This window comes from Antrostomus carolinensis, unplaced genomic scaffold, assembly GCF_000700745.2.
Source record: "Antrostomus carolinensis isolate BGI_N321 unplaced genomic scaffold, ASM70074v2 scaffold8784, whole genome shotgun sequence".
NCBI lineage: Eukaryota > Metazoa > Chordata > Aves > Caprimulgiformes > Caprimulgidae > Antrostomus > Antrostomus carolinensis.
Window position 1 is genome coordinate 37,858 of NW_010312829.1, and position 23,729 is coordinate 61,586.

A 23,729-nucleotide genomic window follows, 5' to 3' on the forward strand; every position below is an offset into this window, starting at 1 on the left:
TTACGTGATGGGGATACTATCGTTTTACATCTCACTTTTTTTTTTAACTTAGGTGACTAATTTTTACATATGATTCTTCCAGTTAATTATGAAGGCATTGTCAGAAACCTCACAGTAAGTGTCGTCTTATCTGTTGTTCTAGCTTAGTTCCTTCTGACGTTTACAGGTATTTTATAGCATCAGCTGTTTGCTGGTTTACTTGCATAGCATCTGGACTTTGAATCAATGACCTTCCGTATGCTGTGCTGTTAACAACAACAACAACAATGAAAGTAGTTCCATGCAGGGGAAGGGAAGGTCAAATTTGAGTAAGATGTCATATGGCTATCTGTGGTTGTGCATTAACTAAGGTTTTGTATTAATTTCTTTTCACTAACTCTTATCTAGCACTGTATCTTATTGCTCTTCATACTGGAGAACTTGTGTATCTGGACCATGCTGGCTGAGCGCCCAGTCAGTGTAAAGCTCAGCTTCATTTCCTGGACAAGCATAAAATTTTCTTGCTCACACCTTTTTGATAAACAGCTTTGAGAGAGGATATTGATTTTTTTTTGTCAGTTCTAGCTTAAGGAATTTGCTTTTCTGCTCTATACCTGGTTTCTGCTCTTATCCCTGCACCACAATTTGTTTGCCTCTTAGTTGTGCAGACACTGCTGTTGGTGAGAGCTATGCTGGTTGTATAGATGACTTCACTATTCAAAAATTCTGAGATTATAGAAGAGGGTTGGGGTTTTTTTTGTTTGTTAGTTTTGATTTTTTTGATGTTTAAAAAATCATTAATTATAGAATTGGAGAATCATTAAGGTTGGAAAAGACCTCTAAGACCATCAAGTCCAACTGTCAACCTAACACCACCATGCCCACTAAAACCATGTCCCTAGGCACCACATCTACATGTCTTTTGAATACCTCCAGGGAAGGTGACTCAACCACTTCCCTGGGCAGCCTGTTCCTGTGCTTGATAAGTAGTAAGCAGTACTGTTTGGTTCTGTACAATTGTAGGCTGTAAGGATAATAGAAAAAGTAAGTTATGTCCATAATCCAATATAAGTATTCTCCTAATAGCTATTGAATGCAAAACCAGTTGGTATTTGTTATTTAAGTAGTTATTAATATTTATGTCCCAGACCATATGACTCCAAACCTGATAGTCCCATTGTCCTTAGTGGATGTTATTGCAGACCCTTTACAATTGAAGTGCTTTATAAGAACTGTGTGTGACATAAGGAAAAGTTTGGTGAAATGTAAATTTTGTATTTTAATTTAAACATTTCAGTGCATAGAACCAAATCAACCTTTCAAAGCTTATATGAAACAGCTGCTACCCAAGCGTTTCCATTATTCCTACAACGACCGGATTGAACCGTTGCACTTTTATTTAGACTCCCAATGGCAGCTTGCTAGGTAAGTTACAGTTTTCAGTACTTGATTATACAGCAAATAATTTCTTGTTTTCTCATAACTTTTCTCTTACAGAGTTCAATGATAGCTATTGGAGCATGGTATTCTTGTTTGTCACAGCAAAGGGACATTGCAAAGAAACAATACATGTTTTTTTCCTACAGATTTTGCTGGCCTGAGAAGGCTCTATTGTAAACTGGCAGCTATAGATACTCTCCCTGCTGAGCATGCAGGTAGGGGCAGGCTTTGTGACACAAATGTTAGAAACTGAGGTCTCCTGTGTCAGATACTTGAGCACATCTTGCAATGTTTTAGGATTTTCTGAAGTGAGTTGTGAAAGCTCGGCTAAACATGTGCATAACTACGTGGTTGAATCAGTCTTGTGAGCGATCCACTGGCATACACTGAACTTACTGAGCCCACTATTGTTAATTACCTTAGATGTTCTCACCAATGAATTTACAGCTCCTGGAATAATGGCATCTGCTGTAATAATATAATTTTGAACACCTCTGTGATACTCTAGGGCTTTCATCAAGAGTTTTTCAGTCCATGTATTCAGTAAGTCCTGTTGTATAACACTGTAAATGTGTGCAAGTCATGCAAATCAGGTTTGGGTTACTAGGACTGTACTCCTAGTTTAAATAATATCAATAGACCTGGCATATGTTGGAGATTTGTTTTTATTAGAGTGTAAGATTCCCAGCTAAATGCTCTAAATTAGAGTTTTTATTAAAAACAATCTTAAGCATCTACTTTTATAAAGTACTGTAAAGTTCTGTTACCCAAGTAACAGTGAAGTGAAAATATGTTATCCTGAGAACAAACAGTTTGTTCTTGTGTCATCCGATATTTAACTTTAAATGACTCTGATGGACACTTGAGAATTCCAAAGGGAATTCCAGACAAAACTATCATTCTGATTTTAAAGACATTCTCTTCTAAGGCTTAAAGTTTTTCTATTCCCTATGCAGAAGCCTCTAAGAATTTGTAAATAGACAAGTAAACAATGCGTCACTGAATTTATTTTATACTGATATGATTTGAAAAGTGTGAGTTTTTAATAGGAAAATATGAGTTTAGTTTTAATAAACTGTGAATTTTTAATAGGAAACCACTTGAGATTAAAAGCTGCACAGGTGGATTCCATGGCTCAGACAATCGCTTCCCCAATATGCAGGTGAGACTTAAACTTATGCTAGCTTTTATTTTTAGCTCCTTCTCTTTCTGAGTCTTGTGTTTGATGGGTGTTGAGATTTTTTTAAAACATAAATACAGGCTGGGCAACGAATGGCTTGAGACCAGCTCTGAAGAGAAAGACTTGGGGGTGGTGGTGGACAAGAAGCTCAACATGAGCCAGCAATGTGCACTTGCAGCCCAGAAGGCCGATAACCGTCTCCTGGGCTGCATCAAGAGAAGCGTGGGCAGCAGGTCGAGGGAGGTGATTCTCCCCCTCGACTCTGCTCTGCTCTTGTGAGGCCCCACCTAGAGTACTGTGTCCAGTTCTGGAGCCCCCAACACAAGAAAGACATGGACCTGTTAGAACGAGTCCAGAGGAGGCCAACAGGATGACCAGAGGGCTGGAGCACCTCTCCTATAAGGATAGGCTGAAAGAGTCGGGGCTGTTCAATCTGGAGAAGAGAAGGCTCCGGGGGGGTCTTATAGCAGCTTTCGAAAGGAGCCTACAAGAAAGCTGGGGAGGGATTTTTTACAAGGGCAGGTAGTGATAGAACAAGGGGAAATGGCTTTAAACTGGAAGAGGGTCGGTTTAGATTAGATATTAGGAAGAAATTCTTTACGGTGAGGGTGGTGAGACACTGGAACAGGTTGCCCAGAGAAGCTGTGGATGCCCTCTCCCTGGAATTGTTCAAGGCCAGTTGGGTGAGGCTTTGAGCAACCTGGTCTAGTGGAAGGTGTCCCTGCTGATGGCAGGGGGGTTGGAACTAGATGATCTCTAAGGTCCCTTCCAACTCAAACAATTCTATGATTCTATGATCTGTGATATTATTCCAACTGCAATTAAAGAAATTGAGCATTTGTAGGATTGCTATTGTGACATGATGGGTAACCTGCACAGGGTGGGATTTCATTGTCATAAGAGTTAGGCAAAAACCCAACAGGACTTACCCAGAGATTTCACTGTACTGGTAAGAGTATGAAGTTGTGCCAAATTGTTTGGTTGTAACATTAAAAGCAGGAAAAGACTCTACCTTATCAAATCCTCAAATACAGTAATTGTAGATCTTAAGAGAATTCAAATTGAAAGGGACCTCGGGAGGTCTCTAGTCCCATGTCCAACTCAAAACTGTGAGATCAGATGAGGTTACTTAGGGCTTTACACAGTTGCGTCTTCGAAACAGCCAAGGGCAAAGGCTCCGCAACTTCTAGCCAACCCATTCCACTGCCTGCCTGTCCTCTTGGTGTAGGTGTGTTTAGTTATAGCCAGCTGGAGCCTTTCTGGTTTCAATTTATGCCTGTTGTCTCACTGCCTTCTGCTGTGTAGCACTGAAGAGCATGGTTCTTATCTCCTTAATGACCTCATTGTAGGTACTGGGGAACTGCTATCCCTCTTAGGTCCACCTTAAGCAGTCTCTTTTCCATGCTGAACAAGCCCTGTTCCTCTTCACAGGGCAAGAGCTTCAGCCCTAGGCCACCTTGGGGGCCCTCTGCTGAATTTGCAATGATTGTTTATTGATGTCATTCTTAAATTGGAGGTGTGGTATCCTGATGCAGCCTAAAGAAATGCTGAGTAGAGAGGGATAATCCCTTTTCTCAACCTTCTGGCCGAGCTTCTGTTTCTACAGCATGGGATGCTGTTGGCTGCGTTTGCTGCCAGGGTGTGCTGCTGGCTGATGTTCAGCTTGCTGTCCACTATGTCATCCAGGCCCTTGCAAGCAAAATCGTTCCCTAGCCAGCCAGTACCCTGGTCTGTAAGGCTAGTCCATTCTTTGTTTTCAGAGTTGCTGAAGAACAGAAGTAACAGGCTTAAACTGCAATAAAGAAGAACTGATTCAGTTATGAGAAAGCTTTTTTTTAAAACCATTAATGAGTACGACAGTTTGCCCTGGAAGTCTGTTGGAGCTTCCACCACAGGAATTACTTAATGTCTTGTCACAGTTTTTTTCAGAAATAACATAATTACATTTGATTCTGTCATTTACAAAAGTTGACTAAATGATCTCCCAACTCTGTAATTCTACTGTGTCATGATAGATCATGTATCACTGTTTTGAGGTAGTCTGTTCAGGAGAGAGCATGTCAATCCTTTAAAGTAAGGAGAGTCCCAACATTCTTCTCTTTCATGAGAAATGGGAAGAGATCATAGGGAAACATGAAATCAGATTCTTAGCTTCATCTAATTTAAGAAAGTCACTTAACCTATCGTGTGCTTTAGTTTCTGCTATCAATAAAATTCAGGGCGATACTCTTCATTTCACAAAGCTATTTTCAGGATAAAATCCACTAACACTTGTGAGGTATCAGGTACTATTACAGTGAATACGTCTAAACACATCTATAAAGAGAGAAAAGGAGTTTTATGAAAAAGACTTACAGTTGCCATGTAAATCATAGATTTCTCTTAAAAGACTTATTTTTCATGTCTTGTAGAATTACGTAGTGTTGGCATTGAACTGTGTTTTAAAAACTGTTAGCCAAAACCTGTATCAATTTACCCTTACAGGCCCACTCTTCCCCAATTTTACAATGGAAAACCTGTTGGTAGGGTACCTAGTAATGGGTTACAACCAGCAAGGCCATGTGATGCCAAATGCCAGCTTAGTATATTCTCTCTGCTACAGTTTGCCTGTGCAAATTTTTTTCAGTAGGTTGACCTGATTCAAACTTTTTGCGAGACTTGAGATTGTCAGTTCATAGCATCCCTAATTGTTCTTAAAACAGATATAGTTTATCCTTTTGTGGCTAACATTATAGCAGCATAAATTTCGTATTCTGCAGTTACCTAGTTCAACAGAAAGGAGGTAGCATGTTCCTGCCTTATCTGATTTAAATTAGGCTTGCTGAGTAAATTAATAGCCTACAGTTTCTTAGTGTCAACAGCTGCAGAATGACAGTCTGCATTATGCTTTAAATTTCAAAAAAGAAGTTAGAGTTGAGTTTTTAGCCTCTGTTTTTGCCACAAAGCTATGAAATCTGGGACGATTGCATTGTTTGCAAAGAGCTTTGAGATCTTACCCAGGAAGATGCTATAGAGAGCAAAGCATCCACCACTCATTTGGTATCTTGATACCATAGATCAGTGCAATCTGTTTTGCTTAATTAAAAATAAGCTGAATATCTTAGGATAAGTTTGAGAACAATCTTCTTGGCAGCAGTTGAGTTTAAGTATTTGCTGCCTTTGCCTCCTGGTTTTTATTCCTGCAGTAAACCCTGCTCTTTGCTAGTGTAAGCCTAGCATGGCTGCAGCTTTAAGTAGGTCAGGGAACTGAACCAGAAGGAAAGGAGCCAGCAGGAAAAAAGAAGGTTTTTTGAGCTGGCTGCATTCCTGGGTCAGGTTCACTGTGTGGCTACACAACAGCTTGTGCCAGTGCAGCTCAGGAAGTGGTGCAAGAAGAAGAAAAAACAGCTGCAAACCAGTCAAAGAAGCCTAGGATCTTGACATTGCTTAAACCATTTAAAACATTGCTACTAACAGTTGTTTTTATAGCCTTAAGTTAAAAGCTTCTAAATTGTTTACAGGGCCTGAAATGTGATGGTTATTTTGGCTCAACATTTCCATTATATCTCTTAAAGCATTTAAGAAAATGAATTAAACTTCTTCAAAAGCAAAGAAGAGCAAGGGACTTAATATATGGCTGAAGACAACTTCTTAAAGGCAACAATGAGTCAAAATCTGGTTTCCTAATACTCTTTCACTGCTTTAAAAAATTGTTCTTGTACATTCCCCCCTCCCCCCCGGAAAAAAAACATGCTTTCGACTTGATCCATACTGTGTTGATAAAGTAAAGATTAAGTTTTTTGAAGAAAGTGCCCTCTGAGTATGAAGATATTTTTTGTTTCAACTTGTCTTTAACAGAGTTCCACTTCACTTTTTCTCTCTAAATCCTAGGCTATCTTTATTGGTTTTGGACCAGGATTCAAGTTTCGTACTCAAGTTGATCCATTTGAAAACATTGAAGTATACAATTTAATGTGTGGTAAGTACAATTTATTGGGGTCATGTTTGTTCAGCAAAATATATTATCTTTTGGGCATTGTAAATCTTCTAATAACAGATTTTTAAGTGTCCTTAGAAATTTGTCCTTAAGACTTGCTGCTGACTTTCACAAGTAAAAAGCTGGTTGTTTTTCTGAGAAAGGTACAGCTTCTAAAAGACTAATGGCTATTTAGGACCTACTGGTCAGGCCACCTTGTATCTCTCCTTTCCACTGGTCACTCTGCGTGTTCCTCTGGCTGCTCCAGAGCTAGTGCTTTGACTCACCGCTACTAAAACTGACTGCTTCACAATCTACTTGTCATCAAGAAGAAGGGATATTTCTTTCTCATAGCTAACCAGAGGCTTTATAAGAATAATAACTCAGGTGACCTTATTTAGGCAGAGCAATAAATAACAAGCATAGTAATGGATACGGGTGCAGCTGCCAGGCTGCTAATTTCTGGAAAGCCTGTTAGTCACCCCCTCAGCTTTTTATGCACTGCAACAGTTCCTTTTATTTTCTCATGTGTTTTCATGTTTGTTGTTTTCCTTTACCATATTTTCAATTTAAGTTACTTGATATAAATAGGTTTTTAATTCAGATAAAACTTAGATTTTTGTTTTTGTTTACTTGATTCATATAATAAAACCCCTCCCAAATTAATCATTGAATGTGTCACTTGTTCAATTTATGTATTATATCTTCTAATACTAGATTGGGATGTTTCCTTGCCCATTCTCATTGTCTAATACAACAGGTGTTTCAAATATGCTTTTTTTTGGTCTTTTGGTGAACAGCAACTGTCTTGTTAGTCTGTAGTCCCATTGCTTTGGAGTCTTGCTCTAGAGCCAATTGTCTCTGCAATAGTAAGGTTTCCAGTTTCTCACCCTGCTATGCTGTCACTCTAGGATTCATGATTGTTTTCTGTTCCATGCAGTCTGCTGCTGTATCTGAGGATCGCAGACCGCCCTCTCCATACACAGATATTCCTAACTTTATTTTCTGACACCATACAATACACACTGCACCAGAGAAGTGGTGTTCCTTTCTGAAAATCAGATGCCTTTGCGGCCCTTTTTCCCCCCCTTTCAAACACGTTACTGTGACTCATTATTCCTCTGTCCTTTCTTTGTTCTGTATTTCATGGCTTCTCCAAAAGTCTTATCACTAGTTCTACCACTTTCTGTTCATTTATTCCCCTTGAGGTCTTCACCTGTTTTCCATTATTTCCTGCCTACTTCTCTCTTTTGCCAGGACCTATACTTGCTCTAACATCTGCATCTGTGAGAGACAAAGTATTACCAAAGGGTTTGATCCAGAAAACACTTAACGGGAGCACTGAACATGCTTGAGATCAGTGGCGATATTCAGGTATACCATATTTAAGCCATATTTTTAAATTCTTTGCTGGAATAGGAAACAGGCCATTGTCAGGAGGTGTGTCTGTCACAGCCTTGTATGCTTTGCAGTCTTATGTCTTGGTTGATTTTGAACCACCTTATGCCCCCCTGATCTGTTCTGTGTATGCAGCATGAGAGGAAGGGTAAACTTGTTGGGATCTCAGCGAAGAAGTTCAGTGACAGATCAGATGTTTCAAGTGTAGTCATTGAGGTCTCCATCCTTTATAGAAAGAATTAGAAGAACAGGATGTGTAAAAGCCAGCACATCAAATTTCAGATAGAAAATGAAGTGAGGCAACTTACTCAACATTTTCCTTGCCCAGGGCTTAGGTGCCTTCTGAACTGCAGAAAGGCATCTTCTTTCAGTTGTCATTTGAGGCTCTAGCGTTTCTCTTGGAAACCCTGCAAAGTGCAGCCAGAGAAGAGAGAGTGCCTCCCATTTGTCCAACATCTCAGCACTTAAAGCACAAGCACCAGATATGTACAACTAACTGTGTTGTCTGAATTAGGGAATTTCAACTCATATTTTCCAAGGCGTTCAAACTCCCAGACTTGGAGATTTCTGGGGTGTTGTGAATTCCCAGATACTCCACTTAAAATAATAGGAACATAACAATGTAATTTAGTTGTTGAAGTGGAGACCTGGTTCTGATTTGATCTTTCACTGCTTTGTGTGATGTATTCATTGGATCAGCGACTGCTAGGATTAGAAAGGTTGTTTTATTCTTCTTTCCAAAGCAAAACAGCTTCATCTGGAGGCAATTACATTAACATATCTGAGTGGCATTGTGCAGGAAGAAATATTTTCAGTTCCCTATGTAGGAAGGGAAATTCAGCTCTAAATCTTGTGCTCTAGGTGAGTAATCTAGACACCAAGCTTTTGGATACAAGTGTGTCTCATCACCTGCTATGTTTTGAAAGCATCTTATTTCATAGATTCAGTATGAGTTAAATGGAAGAACAACAGATCTAGCAAAAATGCAAGTAAGGATTAAGCATGAAATAGGGCTTGGTCTATTCAGTATTTTGAAGGTGTCTGAAGTGGCTCTGAGCCTTAGTTGTCAGCTTTTAGTTGTTCGGGTTACTTGAATGGCAGAGATTTAGGTTTTTGTGCGGTAGAGATGTTTTTGTGGCTAGACTACTTTGGAGAGAATTTTGAAGCTTGGCATTTTAGACCTAAGTGACAAGCAGAAACCTATGTTCTGTCTAGGTTCTTTTATGGTTTTGCCCTTTAGTGATGCTTACTAAGTGAAGCTTATGTATTTAATTTCCAGATAATAAAACCAAAACAAAACAAACTCGAAACAAAAAGCCCCCCCAACTTATTCCCCAATGCTTCAATGTTATGTAGGCACTAGCTTCATGCGTTTGAGATTCCCATTTTGTCCTCCACTGCAGGTCTGGGTGCTGCAAGTTCACTTCCCCTCAGATGTAAGCCTCTGTCATTTTTTGCACTTGTTCTGTCCCTCTTTACAAGCAGACTAATACCATCCTGAGCCCTACCTAGGAACGTGTGTACTTCCTTTTAAAGCAGTTACATTGCTTTTCCTTTTGGGTGTTATGAGCAGCAAGCAGTACAGCTTTATTTACTCACCCATGCTTGTAATGACAATACAAGCAGCAGTGTACTACAGTCTTTCTTATCCTGTTAATATCACTTGAATTCTTTCATAGATTTGCTTGACTTGAAACCAGCCCCAAACAATGGAACTCATGGACGCCTAAACCATCTTTTAAGGAACCCCGTTTATACCCCACACCATCCCAAAGAAACAAGCCATCCTTCTGAATGCTCTGTGGTGGGGCAAAGAGCCTTTTCAGTGAGCCTTGGCTGCTCGTGCAGGACAGGGGTAAGTACTGAAATTATTAAAGTTGTGGAGGCAGACATCTGTGTTGTATTAAAAGAGTGAAACTCTGGATTCTCAAGTATTTATCTTTACCCGCTAGTTTTGCAGTCCCCTGCTACTGATTTCAAAATCAAATCTTGCCTGGGGTTAGTGGGTACTAGCCTGTATTTGTATATTCATTTTTGTAGTTTGCTGATAAAGTCATATTCAGCTCTGAAGAGCCTAGAAGATACCACAGAAGCAAGCTTTGATGGGGAGAACATTTAGTTCTTGCTTGCTTCACTTAACTGTCAAAATTTCCCTTCTGTGAATGTTATGTGTTTGGTTTTCAAGGATGTAGATTGCTTGTGGCAAAAACAGTTTGTTTTTGCAAATTCTCCATAGCCCCTCTCCAGTAGATGTCAATGAGTTATGTATAGGGATAACTTACAAGGCAGGTGTCACATTTGGTACTTTAAGTGTAGTAGCGGCTCATAATATGCTTTGTAGAACACTTAGTAGAATCACACTGTTTTTGCTTTATAATTATAGGGCTTGCCAGTAAGGGATTTTCATCAGCGTTTAAATCTCACTGAAACAGAAGGTAAGAACTTTAGATAGTAATATAAAATTATAACAAAAAAGTAAGAATTATTAAAAATATAAAATGTTTGATGTATAAATTTCTGAGCAACTGTCAAGTACATGAGGTAAAATTTGTTTGAAATACTTACTGGGACTGTAGTTCTGAAGTTTTCAAATACAGTCCTGAAAAAAAAGAACCATTTGTTCTCAAATAAATGTGTATCCTTATATATGTGTCTTTATGGCACATTTATTATATTTTGGAATTTTCTAGAACTGAAGTAATGACCATTCTAGAATGGGAAGCAAAAGTGGTATATGGGGAAGTATCTGATAAGAAATCCCTGCAAACACTGACATCATGATGGCAGCATACTTTTAATGAAGCATAAGGAGTATTTTACATGGTCAAGTTGTTACATGGTCTTAAGCTGTTGCTTTTGTTACTTATGCTTTATTTCCATTCTTTGAACATATACATGCTATGTTTGAGCTGCAGTTTGCAAGGCTGTAGACGTGCTCATGACTCATAAAACAAAATAAACTATTTTGAGCATGAAGCAGGTAAGAGTAAGTAAATCATGATAACTGTAAGTCAAAATGGAATGTAGCCCTTGGTGCTGATATCTCTCTCAAAAGATGAAATCAATCCTTCCTAGGTTGCCCAGAGAAGTTGTGGAGGCCCCCTCCCTGGAAGTGTTCAAGGCCAGGCTGGATGAGGCTTTGGGAAACCTGGTCTAGTGGAAGGTGTCCCTGCTGATGGCAGAGGGGTTGGAACTGGATGATCTTTAAGGTCCCTTCCAATCTTAACCATTCTAAGATGATTAGGTTGTCAGAAAGAGAAGTAGGCTAATAATTGCCTTGTGTGTTTTTATGAAACTTTGCTTCTTAGACAATTAAACTCTGTATTTGGTGACACGCCACTGTAGCTCACTATTAAGAACTGGACTTAAATGCCAGTTACAAGCAGGATCCGTTACTTGCTGCTTATTCAGCACTAATTTAAGGCTTCTTTTGGTTTGTGTAGTTTGTCCTGGCACAAAGAGCAGATGGAGCTTTCTTCAATCTTTTCCACTACGGACAGGGCATCTTTTTAAAATGTGTTGCAGAACCCTTTTAAAATAACTCTTTCAGTATTGTAACACTCATGAGAGCAACAAAATGAAATCCAGTTGGTACGCTATGGTGTTCTTTCCGCTAAGTGCATAAGTGGTTTCACTGAAACAGACTCTGCTAATGTGTAAGTGGACGCCAGAGTGCTTTGCTGAACTTGGCTTTGAAGAAATATGGCAAAACCATTTGCATAACCTATTTAATTTCTGTTTTGTTTTGGGGGTTTTTTTGTTTTATTTTATTTTTTTATTTTGTAGAAGTAGTATCCTATGGCTCTAAACCTACATTTTTGAAACAGTAGGATTTTGGCTTGGATTATCAGTGAGACCTGACTTAGCACTGGTTTTTATAGCAGTAAGTTCCTTATAAGTTATATGAATTAAGCAATTAATAATGCTTTTCGTATCTAATTACAGATGAAAGAATTCTAGTAAGCAGCCTAGATGTCTTAAGACTATTTAGAGTTTATTAGTTGCCTCATTTTGCATATTTGCTGATTGTCATAACTTGACAGCCTGTAAGAACAACAAAATGTTAAATGCCTTTTTAGTTTTATGAAAAAAATAAAAAAGAATTCTTTGCCTTTCCCTTTGTGGGGAAATAAATGTCATAATCTTGAACATTTTTTTGTGTGGTGGAATTACTGTGGAAAAAACCTGCAGCGTTCATTTCACAATTTCTTTCCCCATTTAAAACAGATGCCTTGAAATTGTAGTTCTGCATAATTTGTGGCCTATTTAATGGAAAATGTACTTTGACACCTTCTTTATAATTCCAGTAGTGTAATGATTGAAAGTACTTGCATTTTCTGTAGCAAAGTAATGTTATTTTAAAATATTTCCTTGATGTGTTACTTTTCTTCAGTTTTTATTTTACATTAGAGAACTCGAAATTTGAAAACCTTATTTTTGTTTGTTTCTAGTTGGCAAAAAATTAAATATTTGATGTTTTAATTAAGTTGAAGTCTACCTTATGGGTTAAAAATTGAAAATTTCTGCTGACATTTGACTGCAGCAGATGATTGGAAGAGCATGTGTTTCTTATGACTTTGTTTTGTTACCTTTTCGTTTTTTCTTTAAGAGAAATGGTATTGACTAAAGAAATTCTGTTGCTAACACTGCTTTACATTTCAACTTCTGTCTAGTGATTTACCCTCTGCTGATCCCACACAGCTTCTTTCTGATACAGGTTTAAAGGAAGGGCTTCACTCTTCCACTGGATGCAGTAGTTGGCCCATAAACCTTCCAAAGTTTGGCAAGGGTCTGCCAAAAACCCTGTGCAGTATCGTACCTAGAACATTTGGAGATATCTTTCTCTGTATACAAGCTTTCTAAAGAGATGTGGGTCCATGAGAGAGAGGAAAAATGAAAGTTTTGTGACTATTACACTTATTACAAAGCGAGTCCTCGCACATCTGAAAATCCAACCAGTACTTCATTGTATTATTTAGATCTCTATATTTCTTAGTCCTTTAAATGTCACTTTTACATATGCTTTTGTGGTTTCTACTAAAATAGTCCCCTCAACCGATTTCAAATCACCACAGTTGGTTACTGTCCCATCTACATGTTATGTAGAAGCAGATCTGACATTATGTATTTAAATTGAAACACAAAATCAGCAAAGGCTTTTAACTTGGAAACTAAGATCCATTTCCTGTTTTAAATGACAAAGTGTTTTGTTTTAAATATAAACTAAATGTGTACAGTGTAAGTTTAAATTATTACTTTATACTAGCTTTGTCAGTTCATTTATTGCCTTAACACAGAAATTATACCTTTGATAGAAGAGTGGAAATTTTTTTGTTCCGTTAGTGTGACTTCTCTGTGGCAATTGGAAATTGAGGCAACCTTGGGTGTATAAAAGAGGAAGATACTTAGCAACCAATATTGATTGATATGTAACAAGCACTATTTCTGCTGCAGTTAAGAAGATAGAGAAAGTTACTTTGCCCTATGGGAGGCCCAGGGTTCTGCAGAAGAAACATAATTACTGCCTTCTTTACCATTACCGCTATGTGAATGGATATAGCAAGGACTACAGGATGTCTCTGTGGAGCGCATACACCGTTAACAAAGATGTAAGTGTATGAAGAAAGGTTAGAAGCAACTTTGAAAGGTAAAAAGCTTGAATGTCAGTTGTTCCTGAATGCTTCTTAGATCCACTCATGGTATCATCTCCCAGGGAACTAAGTAGAAACACATGAGATAAAAAGAGGAATTTTGCATGAGCTTTTCTTCACTGTCCTATGTTAATGTGGATTGGCTTTGGCTCTTTCCTGTTCCTTGGACTGAGCTGCAGTTTTGCCTCCGGAGCGAGCAGATCCACCAGGAAGTCAGGAGACCATTGCCACTGATACAGAAGCCCTATGAGCCTGTATTAACCTACTGCTTGGCAGCGTAGGTCTGCTATAGCAATCTGTCAGTGCTGTCCTTAAAGTCTGGTCTCAACACAGGTTTCATGGTCTTAAAGCAGTGTTTGTAATGTGGCAGGATCCTTTAGGAAGATAATCTCTGGACTATCTTGAACCATTCATGCCCTGATCTGATCATTCTCTCAGAAGATCATCCTGATTGGTGAAAAAAAGAGCTTGGTGGAAATAAATCTGGTCCTTGCTGTCCTGAACCCTATGCCAACATACATATGTTCTTGCAGAGCATTGATTTTGTGAATGGAAGTTTTTTCAAGTTGGCCTTTCCCATTCAGAGAAAATTTGGAAGCCACATCATGCTTAAAAGTAATTAGGACAGTAGAGGATGCTTTTTTGTTTGATTGGCTTGGAATCATAGGTTTTAAATAATGACTGTTATAATTAAATTTAACTGAACTCTGTCAAGGTTTGCTTGATCCTAAATATTTTGAGGTTAGTGACATGAAGCAACCAGTTACTGTAACAAGTGGCCCAGTGGAGAGCGATGGCTAACAACACAGCTAGCTGGCTCCGATTCCTAGCCTGAATGAAGAAGTACATTTACAGCAGATCAAATTATCTTTGATGGGCACCTCTAGGTTCTCTTTTGGAAGATGTTATTCTCAACTCAACTAAAATGCTGCCGTTCTGTTCACCTTATTTCCAAAATATATTAAGTGGATGGGAGGGCTTGTTTTCCTTTCTGTCAAAAGAGGAACAATTCTTGCATCTTAGTTAAGTTCCTTCACACTGTTAAAGGCAGTTGCAGTTAAACATTTAGAGTTCTGCAGTCCTCCACACTGAGACAATTATTGTAAGTCAGCTATCCGTTTTACCAATGATACAGTTTTCTTGTTCAATAGGACAAATGGGTTTCTGCTACGGAAGATACCTCTGGCTGTTTACACAAGGATGTTCGTATTTCTTTTAATCATAACCAGACATGTTTGTTCTACAACAATCATCCTCGCCTAACTTATGGATTCCTTTCTCCTCCAAGTAAGTACATTGTCTTCATTGTATGGCATATCTGTTTTAAATAATTTGTAATGTAGTAGGTATAGTACTTCAGCATATGAAACAGAAAAACATTTTAGGCACTTCAGTGGTTGGTGGGTTGCCCAAGGTCATTTAGTACTTCCCAAAAGGTTTGGAACTTGTCAAGTGTCTCAAGTGGCATCTCATAGAAGAAACTGTAAGGAACGTGTAAACCTTGAGTCAAATCTGGCAAGCTAGTAAATTCAAAATTCACTTTGTGTGACAGGTGATAGTTGGAGCCATCCAAAGTAAAAGTTAGGATTATTTCATTAAATAAAAATCTACCTTGACAAGTTTATTTTCTGTTTGAAATGTACTGTTGCATGCCATATGTGGTCTTTAGCAAAGCAATTCTGCATTGGTCTGCAGAACATAACTCTGATTCTTAAACATATTACAAAGTACTTAGCTGTTTGAGTGGTTAAATTGTTTGTGATCTGTTGCTGACCTGATTCGGAAGCATTTTATGTTGATTTTATTGCATACAGAGTGGTAGGTTATTTAAACATCGCCATCAAGTACAATTTGCAAAGTTCCAATAGAGCTCCTATTTTTATGGCTAGATTCTGCAGTCAGAACAAGTTGGTCTGACACTGATGAAGGGAATTTTATTCCCTTCCCTACAATTCAGAAGTCTGTTCTGATATTTTTAAATCTCATGAAAATTTGTCTACTGTATATCTGACAAGTACAATTGGTGCTGCTGCTGCCAAGATTATTTATTTTGAATGGGATCCAGCATGTACTGAAGTTAGAACTTAGACCTACATCAGCTTTGGAAAGTGCAGTTAGATCAGCTCCACCTCAATGTTATTACACGAGTCTTTAAAAGCATGAAAATGCAAGCTTAAAGTAACAAATCCAAGTAATCAATTGCTTTTTTGTTTTAGATTTTATGACAGATGCAAAGAAACCTCACTATGATGCCTTGCTTACCAGCAACATTGTGCCAATGTATCCTGCATTTAAAGGTATTTTATTTGTATGCATATTTTGTGTGCACAGTGGAATATAAGAAAGACTCCTGGTTTTTTTGCTTGCTTCCAAACCATGCAAATGATCCATGGTTCAGCTGCCTCTGTGACATAAGACCTTCCCCAACAGTGGGCTTCTTACCTCAATGAAAATTTCATTGAAGTAGGGTTATCACACTCATGAAAAAGGCCCACCACTGAACTTAGATTCCTAATCAACTGACTCATTACATGGGAGCATATAATAAGTGTCTCCATTTAACGTTTGACATTTTTGTTTATGTTTTCCTACGTACCTAAACAGTGTTGTACACTGAATATCTTCTAGAGAACCTAGATACCATATATAATTATGTGGGTTAAATTCATTTCCAGTTAGGAATGTCTTCTAAACTCAGATTCCAGGCAGGAATCTAGGGTCTCAATTACTAAGGAAACAGGAAAATAATTATGTCTCTAGTAGAAAAGATATGAAGACCTGGGCTTTCCCGGGTGAGAGGGAATATGAGATGGTTGGCTGAGGGAGATTAAGTATGTTCCTGGTGAAAAGGAAGGATAAGTATGGTATTTCCCCAGGCACAAAAGAAATGTCCTGTTCTGTAATGGAATAGTGGTCAACTCTTAACTGTAATGAAAAATATCATACCAGTTAAGAGACTTTCCAGCTCATAAGTGTGCGTGTACAAGCTAGCCAGGAAAACTTGATAGTGGGGCAACACATAAGCAGGCATGGTCTTCTCTCACCTTCCCTCTTCTGGCTTCTCCATTATTTGGTTTCTAAGGAAAGAAATCCAAGGCCACAAGGGAGCAGCATCACTGTGCCTCAGTCAGGTTTGTGGTTAGGGTGACTATGAAACCACAATGCCTGGAGATACTGCAGGGCATGCTGCTGTCCAGTTAGTGGCAACCTTTAAAAACTGTAAACACCTGTATAATTTATTATTTTCCTAGCTTATCACGTCTGTTTATATTTTACTGAAAATTCTACAGAGTTGTATTAACACCTTCTACCGTGTAAATTATGTTTCCCACTTCCATTACTGTGTTTCAGTGTTATGGAACTACTTCCATCAATATCTGCTACCTGAATACGCTGCAGCCAGGAGTGGTGTCAATGTCGTCAGTGGTCCTGTGTTTGATTACGACTCTGATGGGCTCTATGATACCCCAGAAAAGGTGAAAAGGTGGGAACCTTTCACATTCTAATATTTTGTTTCTTTTCTCCATTAGTGGTCAAGAAGTAATTATGATCCTTGTTACCAAGGAAAGCATCTTTCAGAGATGGGCCCTTGGCAGGTTGTATCAGTTCAGAGAGACAGTCAAATGGCCCTAAGCAGTTACAGAAGGGGAAAGCTAAGAAATAAGCAAAAAGCACACAAGAGAAAATGCACCCTCAAAATATGTCGTCCTAAAACCTGAAGGTGAAGGGTAAAAGAAGGTGTTGCATGTGGAAGAATGTCTGCTGCTACCCTGAAATCTTACGACTTTGCCTCTAGGAGGAGATGAGGCAGGGGCTTATCTCTGGTGTCATGGTTGACAGTTCCTGAGCTGGTAGTATTCCCATGCAAAGCTGTGAGTACAAATACACTAGTTAGCAAAATTGGTTCAAGCCAGCAGGCAGATGGTTTTCTGGCCTCAGGCTGAACTCTCCATTTACTCTGGATTCTTATACATTTTTATGATAAATCAGTTTGTTGCTATACCTCATCAAACTTGTTATTCAGGTCAGCCTACGACCCAAATTTGATTTGCAAAATAATAATCTGGAATTTTCCTTCCAGGCCTAAGCTTTCTTTGGGCTAAATAGGTGGATTGCTAAAAGTGATATGCCAGAATATAGCCAATTGCTGTAATATGTTCTTTGTGCAGTTATGATTTGATGGATTTACAGAAAGTTCTTTTGTGTTTCAGACACCCCAACAATTCAGAAGTTCCAGTTCCAACTCACTTCTTCATTGTATTGACTAGTTGTAAAAATACTTCTGAAACTCCTCTGGAGTGTGAAGGGTCTCTAGATGCCTTGTCTTTCATTGTACCTCACAGAGAAGACAACAGTGAAAGCTGTGCAGTAAGTAGTCTATTCAGTCCCCCATAAACATCCGAAGTCAGGCTTGAGCTTATTTTGCTTGAATATCAGTGGTTAACTAGTTAAAGACTGTAAAGACTGTAAAAATGGTACAGTCTATCATGATCATCTTGAGAGAGAAGATGATGTTTTTGTCAACAGAACAGTGTTAAAGTCTGTATATATGCTCAGATGTGAAAATAGAAGTTCCTTGTTCAATGGGCGAAACAGCTAGAGGGGTAAAGTCAGAGCATGTTGAGACCATCAGTGTGATACAAACATAGGTTTCTGTAGTGCAAATACCCAGTCAACAGGTGAGAAGGATGAAGAGCTTCTAGGAGAAGGCGAGTCATCAACAAAGAAAGGTCAGTGCTAGGCCAAATCCATACCCAAAAGGAGAAGACAGATGTTCCTGAAGAGCATTGGTTGCTTGTAGTTCATGTACCTCAGCATTGTGATGGGAGTGCACATAGCTACACTCCATATTAACCAGAACAAAGTGTGGAACGTGTGTAGACCTGTCTTACAGCAAAGAATTCCACAAGTCACTGCCCATGTCAGGCACAGCTCTCAGATAGTTTTATCATAGAGATGATGGATAGATGCTGGACCTCACATGCCATTCCCCTTTAGCACCAACTTCCACTGATGCAGCTACAAGTTTTATATACTTGAGGAAGTAAATGGCAAGTACTAAATTTGGGCAAGCTTATAACTATTTATAATCCAGTACTCTCTGTTTGTTAGAAGTTTGCCAACAGTCACTGCTTTCTGTCTTTATAAAACATCAAAAGATGTTTTACAAACTCCTATTTTTCCTCTCTTCTGTCCCAATAGGAAGGCAAGTCTGAGTCCACGTGGGTTGAAGAGAGAATGAAGTTTCATACAGCTCGGATCAGAGATGTAGAATTACTAACTGGACTCAGCTTCTATCAAGACAGAAAACAACCAGTATCTGAGATTTTACAGTTAAAAACATATTTACCAACTTTTGAAACGGTCTGATTTTTCCTATGGAATGTTGTTGTCCATTTTACAACTTATTTTTAAATAGACTGTTTTTAATTAATTGAGACTTTTTTTTTTTTTTTTAAATAAGCTGGAACATTTATTGAGAACTGTCGACCAAAATGCCAGTAGGGAGGAGAGTGGGTGCCATATTTGTATCTCAGGGACTCCTGATAGACTACATGTGTAACACAGGATGGCAGCTCCTGTCATTCCCTCTTGAATGTGGTAGAACCACATCCATTATTAAATGCTAACAGCATTTGATCATCATAGTCTGAGACATGAACAAAAATGTTACCTTCTATATGCACTGGAGAGGGAGAAGTTTATAAAGCATGAGTTATGATCAATATTCTACTTTAAAAATACAGATAATTAGCAAATACAGTTCTGGGAAATTACATTCTTGGTGACCATTGAAATATAAACAACAGCACCTCTCACTCCAGTTTTCCTTGAAGCATGAATTACATTCTGAGCTTTGGGTCTCATAAAATAATGCAGTGTTATGGTGCAAGGAGCTATACTGAGGATAGTAAGCCTGGTAACAAACTTAATCAACACGGAAGAGCCACCTGGCTAAAGTTCTATTAGCTGAGAAGCCTTGGTATGTTGCTGCCGTCTGGTGTCTCCAACACTGAAGGACAATTTTGTATATGCATCCTCAGAATGAGCAGGTGTAGGATGCATCTAGTCACCTGCAAATCAAAAGAAATTAATTCAGGAAGATCTCTGAGCTCCCACAAATAATTATCTTACTTGGAATTAAACTTAGATTTGATGAAAAGATTTTGGTTTCCTGAAGCAAAGATGTCTTTCTGAATTTGGTGCATTATTTTGTCACCTATGGTTTTCAAATCTCCTTTTTTGTCAAGAAAAGGTAATTTTGCACTAAGATTGTTGCCGTAGACTGTTGATCTTCTCTAATGGCACATTTCATCACTGCAGTGAATCCCCACAGGCTGTTCAGTTGTCCATTGTCAGCAAATGACCAGATCCTAGCTGCATTTGTAGCTGTTCTTAGTCCTACATCATCCAAATTCCAGTTCACAGAAGTTACCTATGTTGAATGCAGACACTTCCAGATGCAAATTCTGAAGAAGCATGTAATGAGCTTTCTTGGAAGCTTTCAGGCTACACAAACAGCTGCTACAGGTACCCAGGAGTGTAGGAACTCCCTCCTTTTTGAGTATACATGCTATCACCTTCGTAATTTCCCACTCCCTCTAAAGCTGATGGGTCAAAATTGGCTTTGTTATGTATAAAGTTTGGTATAGTCAATTACACATTTATGTTCTTCTCATTTCAAAAGAAGAAAATACATCACGCACAAGTATGTTAGAGGAATGAAGAGCCTGTGACTGAGCAGAGAGGCATTTTACCTCACAGCTTGGCCAGGGGATGTTGGAGGCTGTATTCAAAGCCTGCTGAAGGCAGTGGAAGCTTTTCCATTAACTTCAGTTTGAGTGGGCCGAAATCCTGGGGCCATTTTTTCTTTTAACCAAATGTATTTTCTTGATCTTCTGTTACAAGCATAATTTTTTTCCTAAAGTAGTTTCACTGGGTGAAATTTAAATGTGTTGTAGCAACCTCACATTATGATATGACTGTGACAGCATTATTCAGTGTAACTGCTTTGTAACATTGCCCATGACCAATAAAAACATCAGAAGTAGTACGCTCTTCATGACCCTTTCTGCACCAAATGCTGCTGGCTTGTGCAGATATAGAACACTATTTCACATTATTGTGGGGGTCTTGGGAGGGGGGTGCTTCAATCCCTGCTCTTTGAGTTGAAGATCTCCTCTAACTGAAATGTTGACGTTACATTCATTATTGGGTGGGGAAGGTAGGAAGAAATACAATCAAGATGTTTTTAATTTTTTTTTTAGAACTGGTACTGTTTCCTGAATGCAAATGACAGAGATGTTAATGTCTTCAGAAAGTGAAGTGATGCCAGTTTAATTTAAGAGGCAGGACTAGCCTAGTTCCTGGATAAAGATGGCTGCTGGTGTGACCTAGGGAGGATTTTGGAAGGGACAGCAGCTGTGAAAGCTATTGTGGTCATCAAGAAAGGGTAGTGACTTAGAGTGGTTTGGGATGTGGCTTTGCCAGAAATTGACAAGTCAACTTGATAAGGAAGAGAGCTGTCCTGATTTAATCTTAGTGTAAGTAGTTTTGCTTCTTTTATTTGTTAATCTTTGCTTTTTAGAAATATTTGTAATGGTGATGTCAGAGCATTGCGAATAAATGCTGATGCTAGTCATGGTATCCAGTGGCTGGTGATACCCCAGGACAGCAGACACTGGGTTGTGTTTTTGAAGCCCAGTGAGCCCCGAGGAGCGTGCTACAGCCACCATCAAACTCATAATGCTGCAAAAAAACCTACAGCTTTTTCTATCTGGATGTGAAATATTTTCTGTTTCAGCTGATGTACGGCATCGGAGCTCCACTGAGCATTCTCAGTAGATGAAGCTGGAAGGTGTCATAGCAACAGTGCTGTGATATGACTGTCAGCATTATTCAATGTAACTGTTTCTTAATGTCAGCTGCTGTGTAGCCTGGCCTTCTTGTAGGTAAAAAAGACAGTGGAGAGGCAGGCTAAACGTCATTTGTCTGGATGTGCCTAGCAGTGTGTCACCAGCTATTCTCAGGGAAGGCACCAGGAGGTGCTGTAGGAAGCAGGTGGTGCCCACCAACACAGGGAAGATGCTGAGCAGTCTCCATCTCCTAAGCAATGATGTTGGCTTAGGGTAAAGAAAGGACAGCTGAGGAAGTGGGTGGTAGGAGCCTTCACAGACTAATATTAAAAACTGTTCCAGGGTGGACAGAGCTAATCTAGTTCTTGCGACTGTTATGGTCAGAAAGAAAGGAAAAAAGGGCCTAAAGGGCAATGGCACATCTGGTTTAGGCATAGTGAGTACAGCAGTGGGGGGGTGTGCTGGTTACTTAAGGAGTGAAAGGGGTTGTAAAATTATTTTGGGCAGACCAAACTTAATATATCTGAGAAGCTGATGGCTCTTTGATGGTGGGGTAGGAATGAGCTGTGGGGCAGAGGACATCTCAGGATGGTTTTGCTGCTGAAAAAATGCACATGGAGCGGTGACTTCAGAGGTATTCAGGTGGTATGAATTTATATTGTTTTCTGTTTCCCCTCTCAGTAACTGCAAGGTGATTCACGTGACTCATGTTACAGGTTTCTTGCTCGTATTTACCTCAGGATCCACCCCATTTTAAAAAGAAAATGAAGCAATATCTATTTGCCCATATTTGAGATGAGTCTGTTCTGGCAAATCTGTTCTCAGGACATCCAGCATGCACTCAACCACTGTCCCCACCCCAGTGCTCAACAGCCATCTACTAACAGCACTTGCCAGAGGCTGCCCTGTGTCATCTGGTGAGTGGGTGGCCTGGGCTTCTGCCTTTCCTTAGTCTGAGGAGATTCAAAGTACAAAATTATCCCTTTAAATATAAAATTATAAACCAGGCTCGGCAAGCTGGGAGGAGCTACCTCTCTGCTGCATGGTAGGGCACTCACTTTTCCAGGAAAATTAAATTCATGTGGACCAGAAGACAAAAAGGGATTTAAAAGAAAGCCTAAATCTGTGGCTCTGTGGTTAGGGCAGTCAGCTTGGAGGAAGGATCTCATTTCTGACCTCCCTTCTTCCAAGATCAGCGGCAAAGCTCCAGCCTGTTGCTGAGGAGGCACCTGTGCCAGGACCAGTTGCCCATTGTACCACTCTGGAGGAGGTGCTCAAGGGTGACAGCACTGTGAGGGACCTCTCCTACGTCAGAGTCATAGGGCAGCTGCTGTAATGCTCTGTGCCCACAGTGGCACCACTAATGAGGTTAGGAAACCATCTCAGGGCTCACAGTGAGGGCTGTACTCTGTGGAAAACACTCTTCTGAGGAGTTCAGAAACAGAATTAGTGTGAGCCCAGCAACTCACTAAAGCAGAAGTTTCCAAATATTTTTGTTTGGGTACCAGCATTGCCAGTGACAGCAGCAGCAATGTCTCCTGCTTACCCTAGTACACCCTGCGGCAATGTCTGGGAGGTGTTGGAGAACCGCACTGAGGTGGCTTGTGTACCATAAGCAGTATGTCTACCAAAGTTCGGGAACCTCTATATTACAGGAAACCAGACCAGGTTTGGCATCCTGTGACTCAGACCCTTGGAAAGGAGTCTGGAGTCCCTCACTGAACTGCTGTGAGTCACCACACCGGCCCTGAGCCTCAGGAAAGGCTGCTATGGAGACCACGGACAAACTTGCAACAATTATGGAAGCCTGGTAACGGATTTTAGAGGATGCCATTGCAAATTATCATATTCCTCCTTAGCCACAACATGTGTTAAATTTGTGTTGCTCTTTATTGCAGGTTTAGTCCTTTCTATTTTCAGTTTTTCTGCTGAAATAAAATGAATACACTGGGATGGAAAAATTTTTAGTTGCCCCAAAGCTCCTGACTGATCTCTCCTTGGTCAGGAGACAGCTGATGCACCCTTTGGTCATGTTCATGAGGCACATATGAGTGGCTGGAAGTCAGCCTAGAGGGTATGAGACTCTGCATTCATGGCATTCTGGAAAAACAGTGCTTCAGCACCAGCCTGTGTGGAGCTTGAAAGAGAATCTGTTCATGACCCTTCCTATCTCTCTGGGCTGGAGCCCTTACCTTTGCCATCCTGCATCTGTTCTTGAGCTTTGAATTTATGGGTGGCAGAAAGGGCACTTCTCGAGGATGATGAATTTG

General features: G+C 39.5%; 1 protein-coding gene across 1 annotated transcript in view; it reads left to right on the forward strand.

Annotated features, from left to right (window-relative positions):
• The window catches only part of ENPP1 (ectonucleotide pyrophosphatase/phosphodiesterase 1), a 57,158-nt gene extending 37,828 nt beyond the window's left edge, over positions 1 to 19,330 (forward strand). The window contains exons 14-25 of the mRNA XM_029084783.1: positions 83 to 114; positions 1,277 to 1,404; positions 2,512 to 2,581; positions 6,470 to 6,557; positions 9,632 to 9,807; positions 10,336 to 10,387; positions 13,407 to 13,561; positions 14,755 to 14,890; positions 15,820 to 15,900; positions 16,955 to 17,087; positions 17,815 to 17,971; positions 18,806 to 19,330. Of these exons, the coding sequence (XP_028940616.1) occupies positions 83 to 114; positions 1,277 to 1,404; positions 2,512 to 2,581; positions 6,470 to 6,557; positions 9,632 to 9,807; positions 10,336 to 10,387; positions 13,407 to 13,561; positions 14,755 to 14,890; positions 15,820 to 15,900; positions 16,955 to 17,087; positions 17,815 to 17,971; positions 18,806 to 18,973 (1,376 nt within the window). The 3' untranslated portion in view covers positions 18,974 to 19,330. The remainder of the gene's footprint in view (positions 1 to 82; positions 115 to 1,276; positions 1,405 to 2,511; positions 2,582 to 6,469; positions 6,558 to 9,631; positions 9,808 to 10,335; positions 10,388 to 13,406; positions 13,562 to 14,754; positions 14,891 to 15,819; positions 15,901 to 16,954; positions 17,088 to 17,814; positions 17,972 to 18,805) is intronic.
• Positions 19,331 to 23,729: the final 4,399 nt, after the last annotated feature.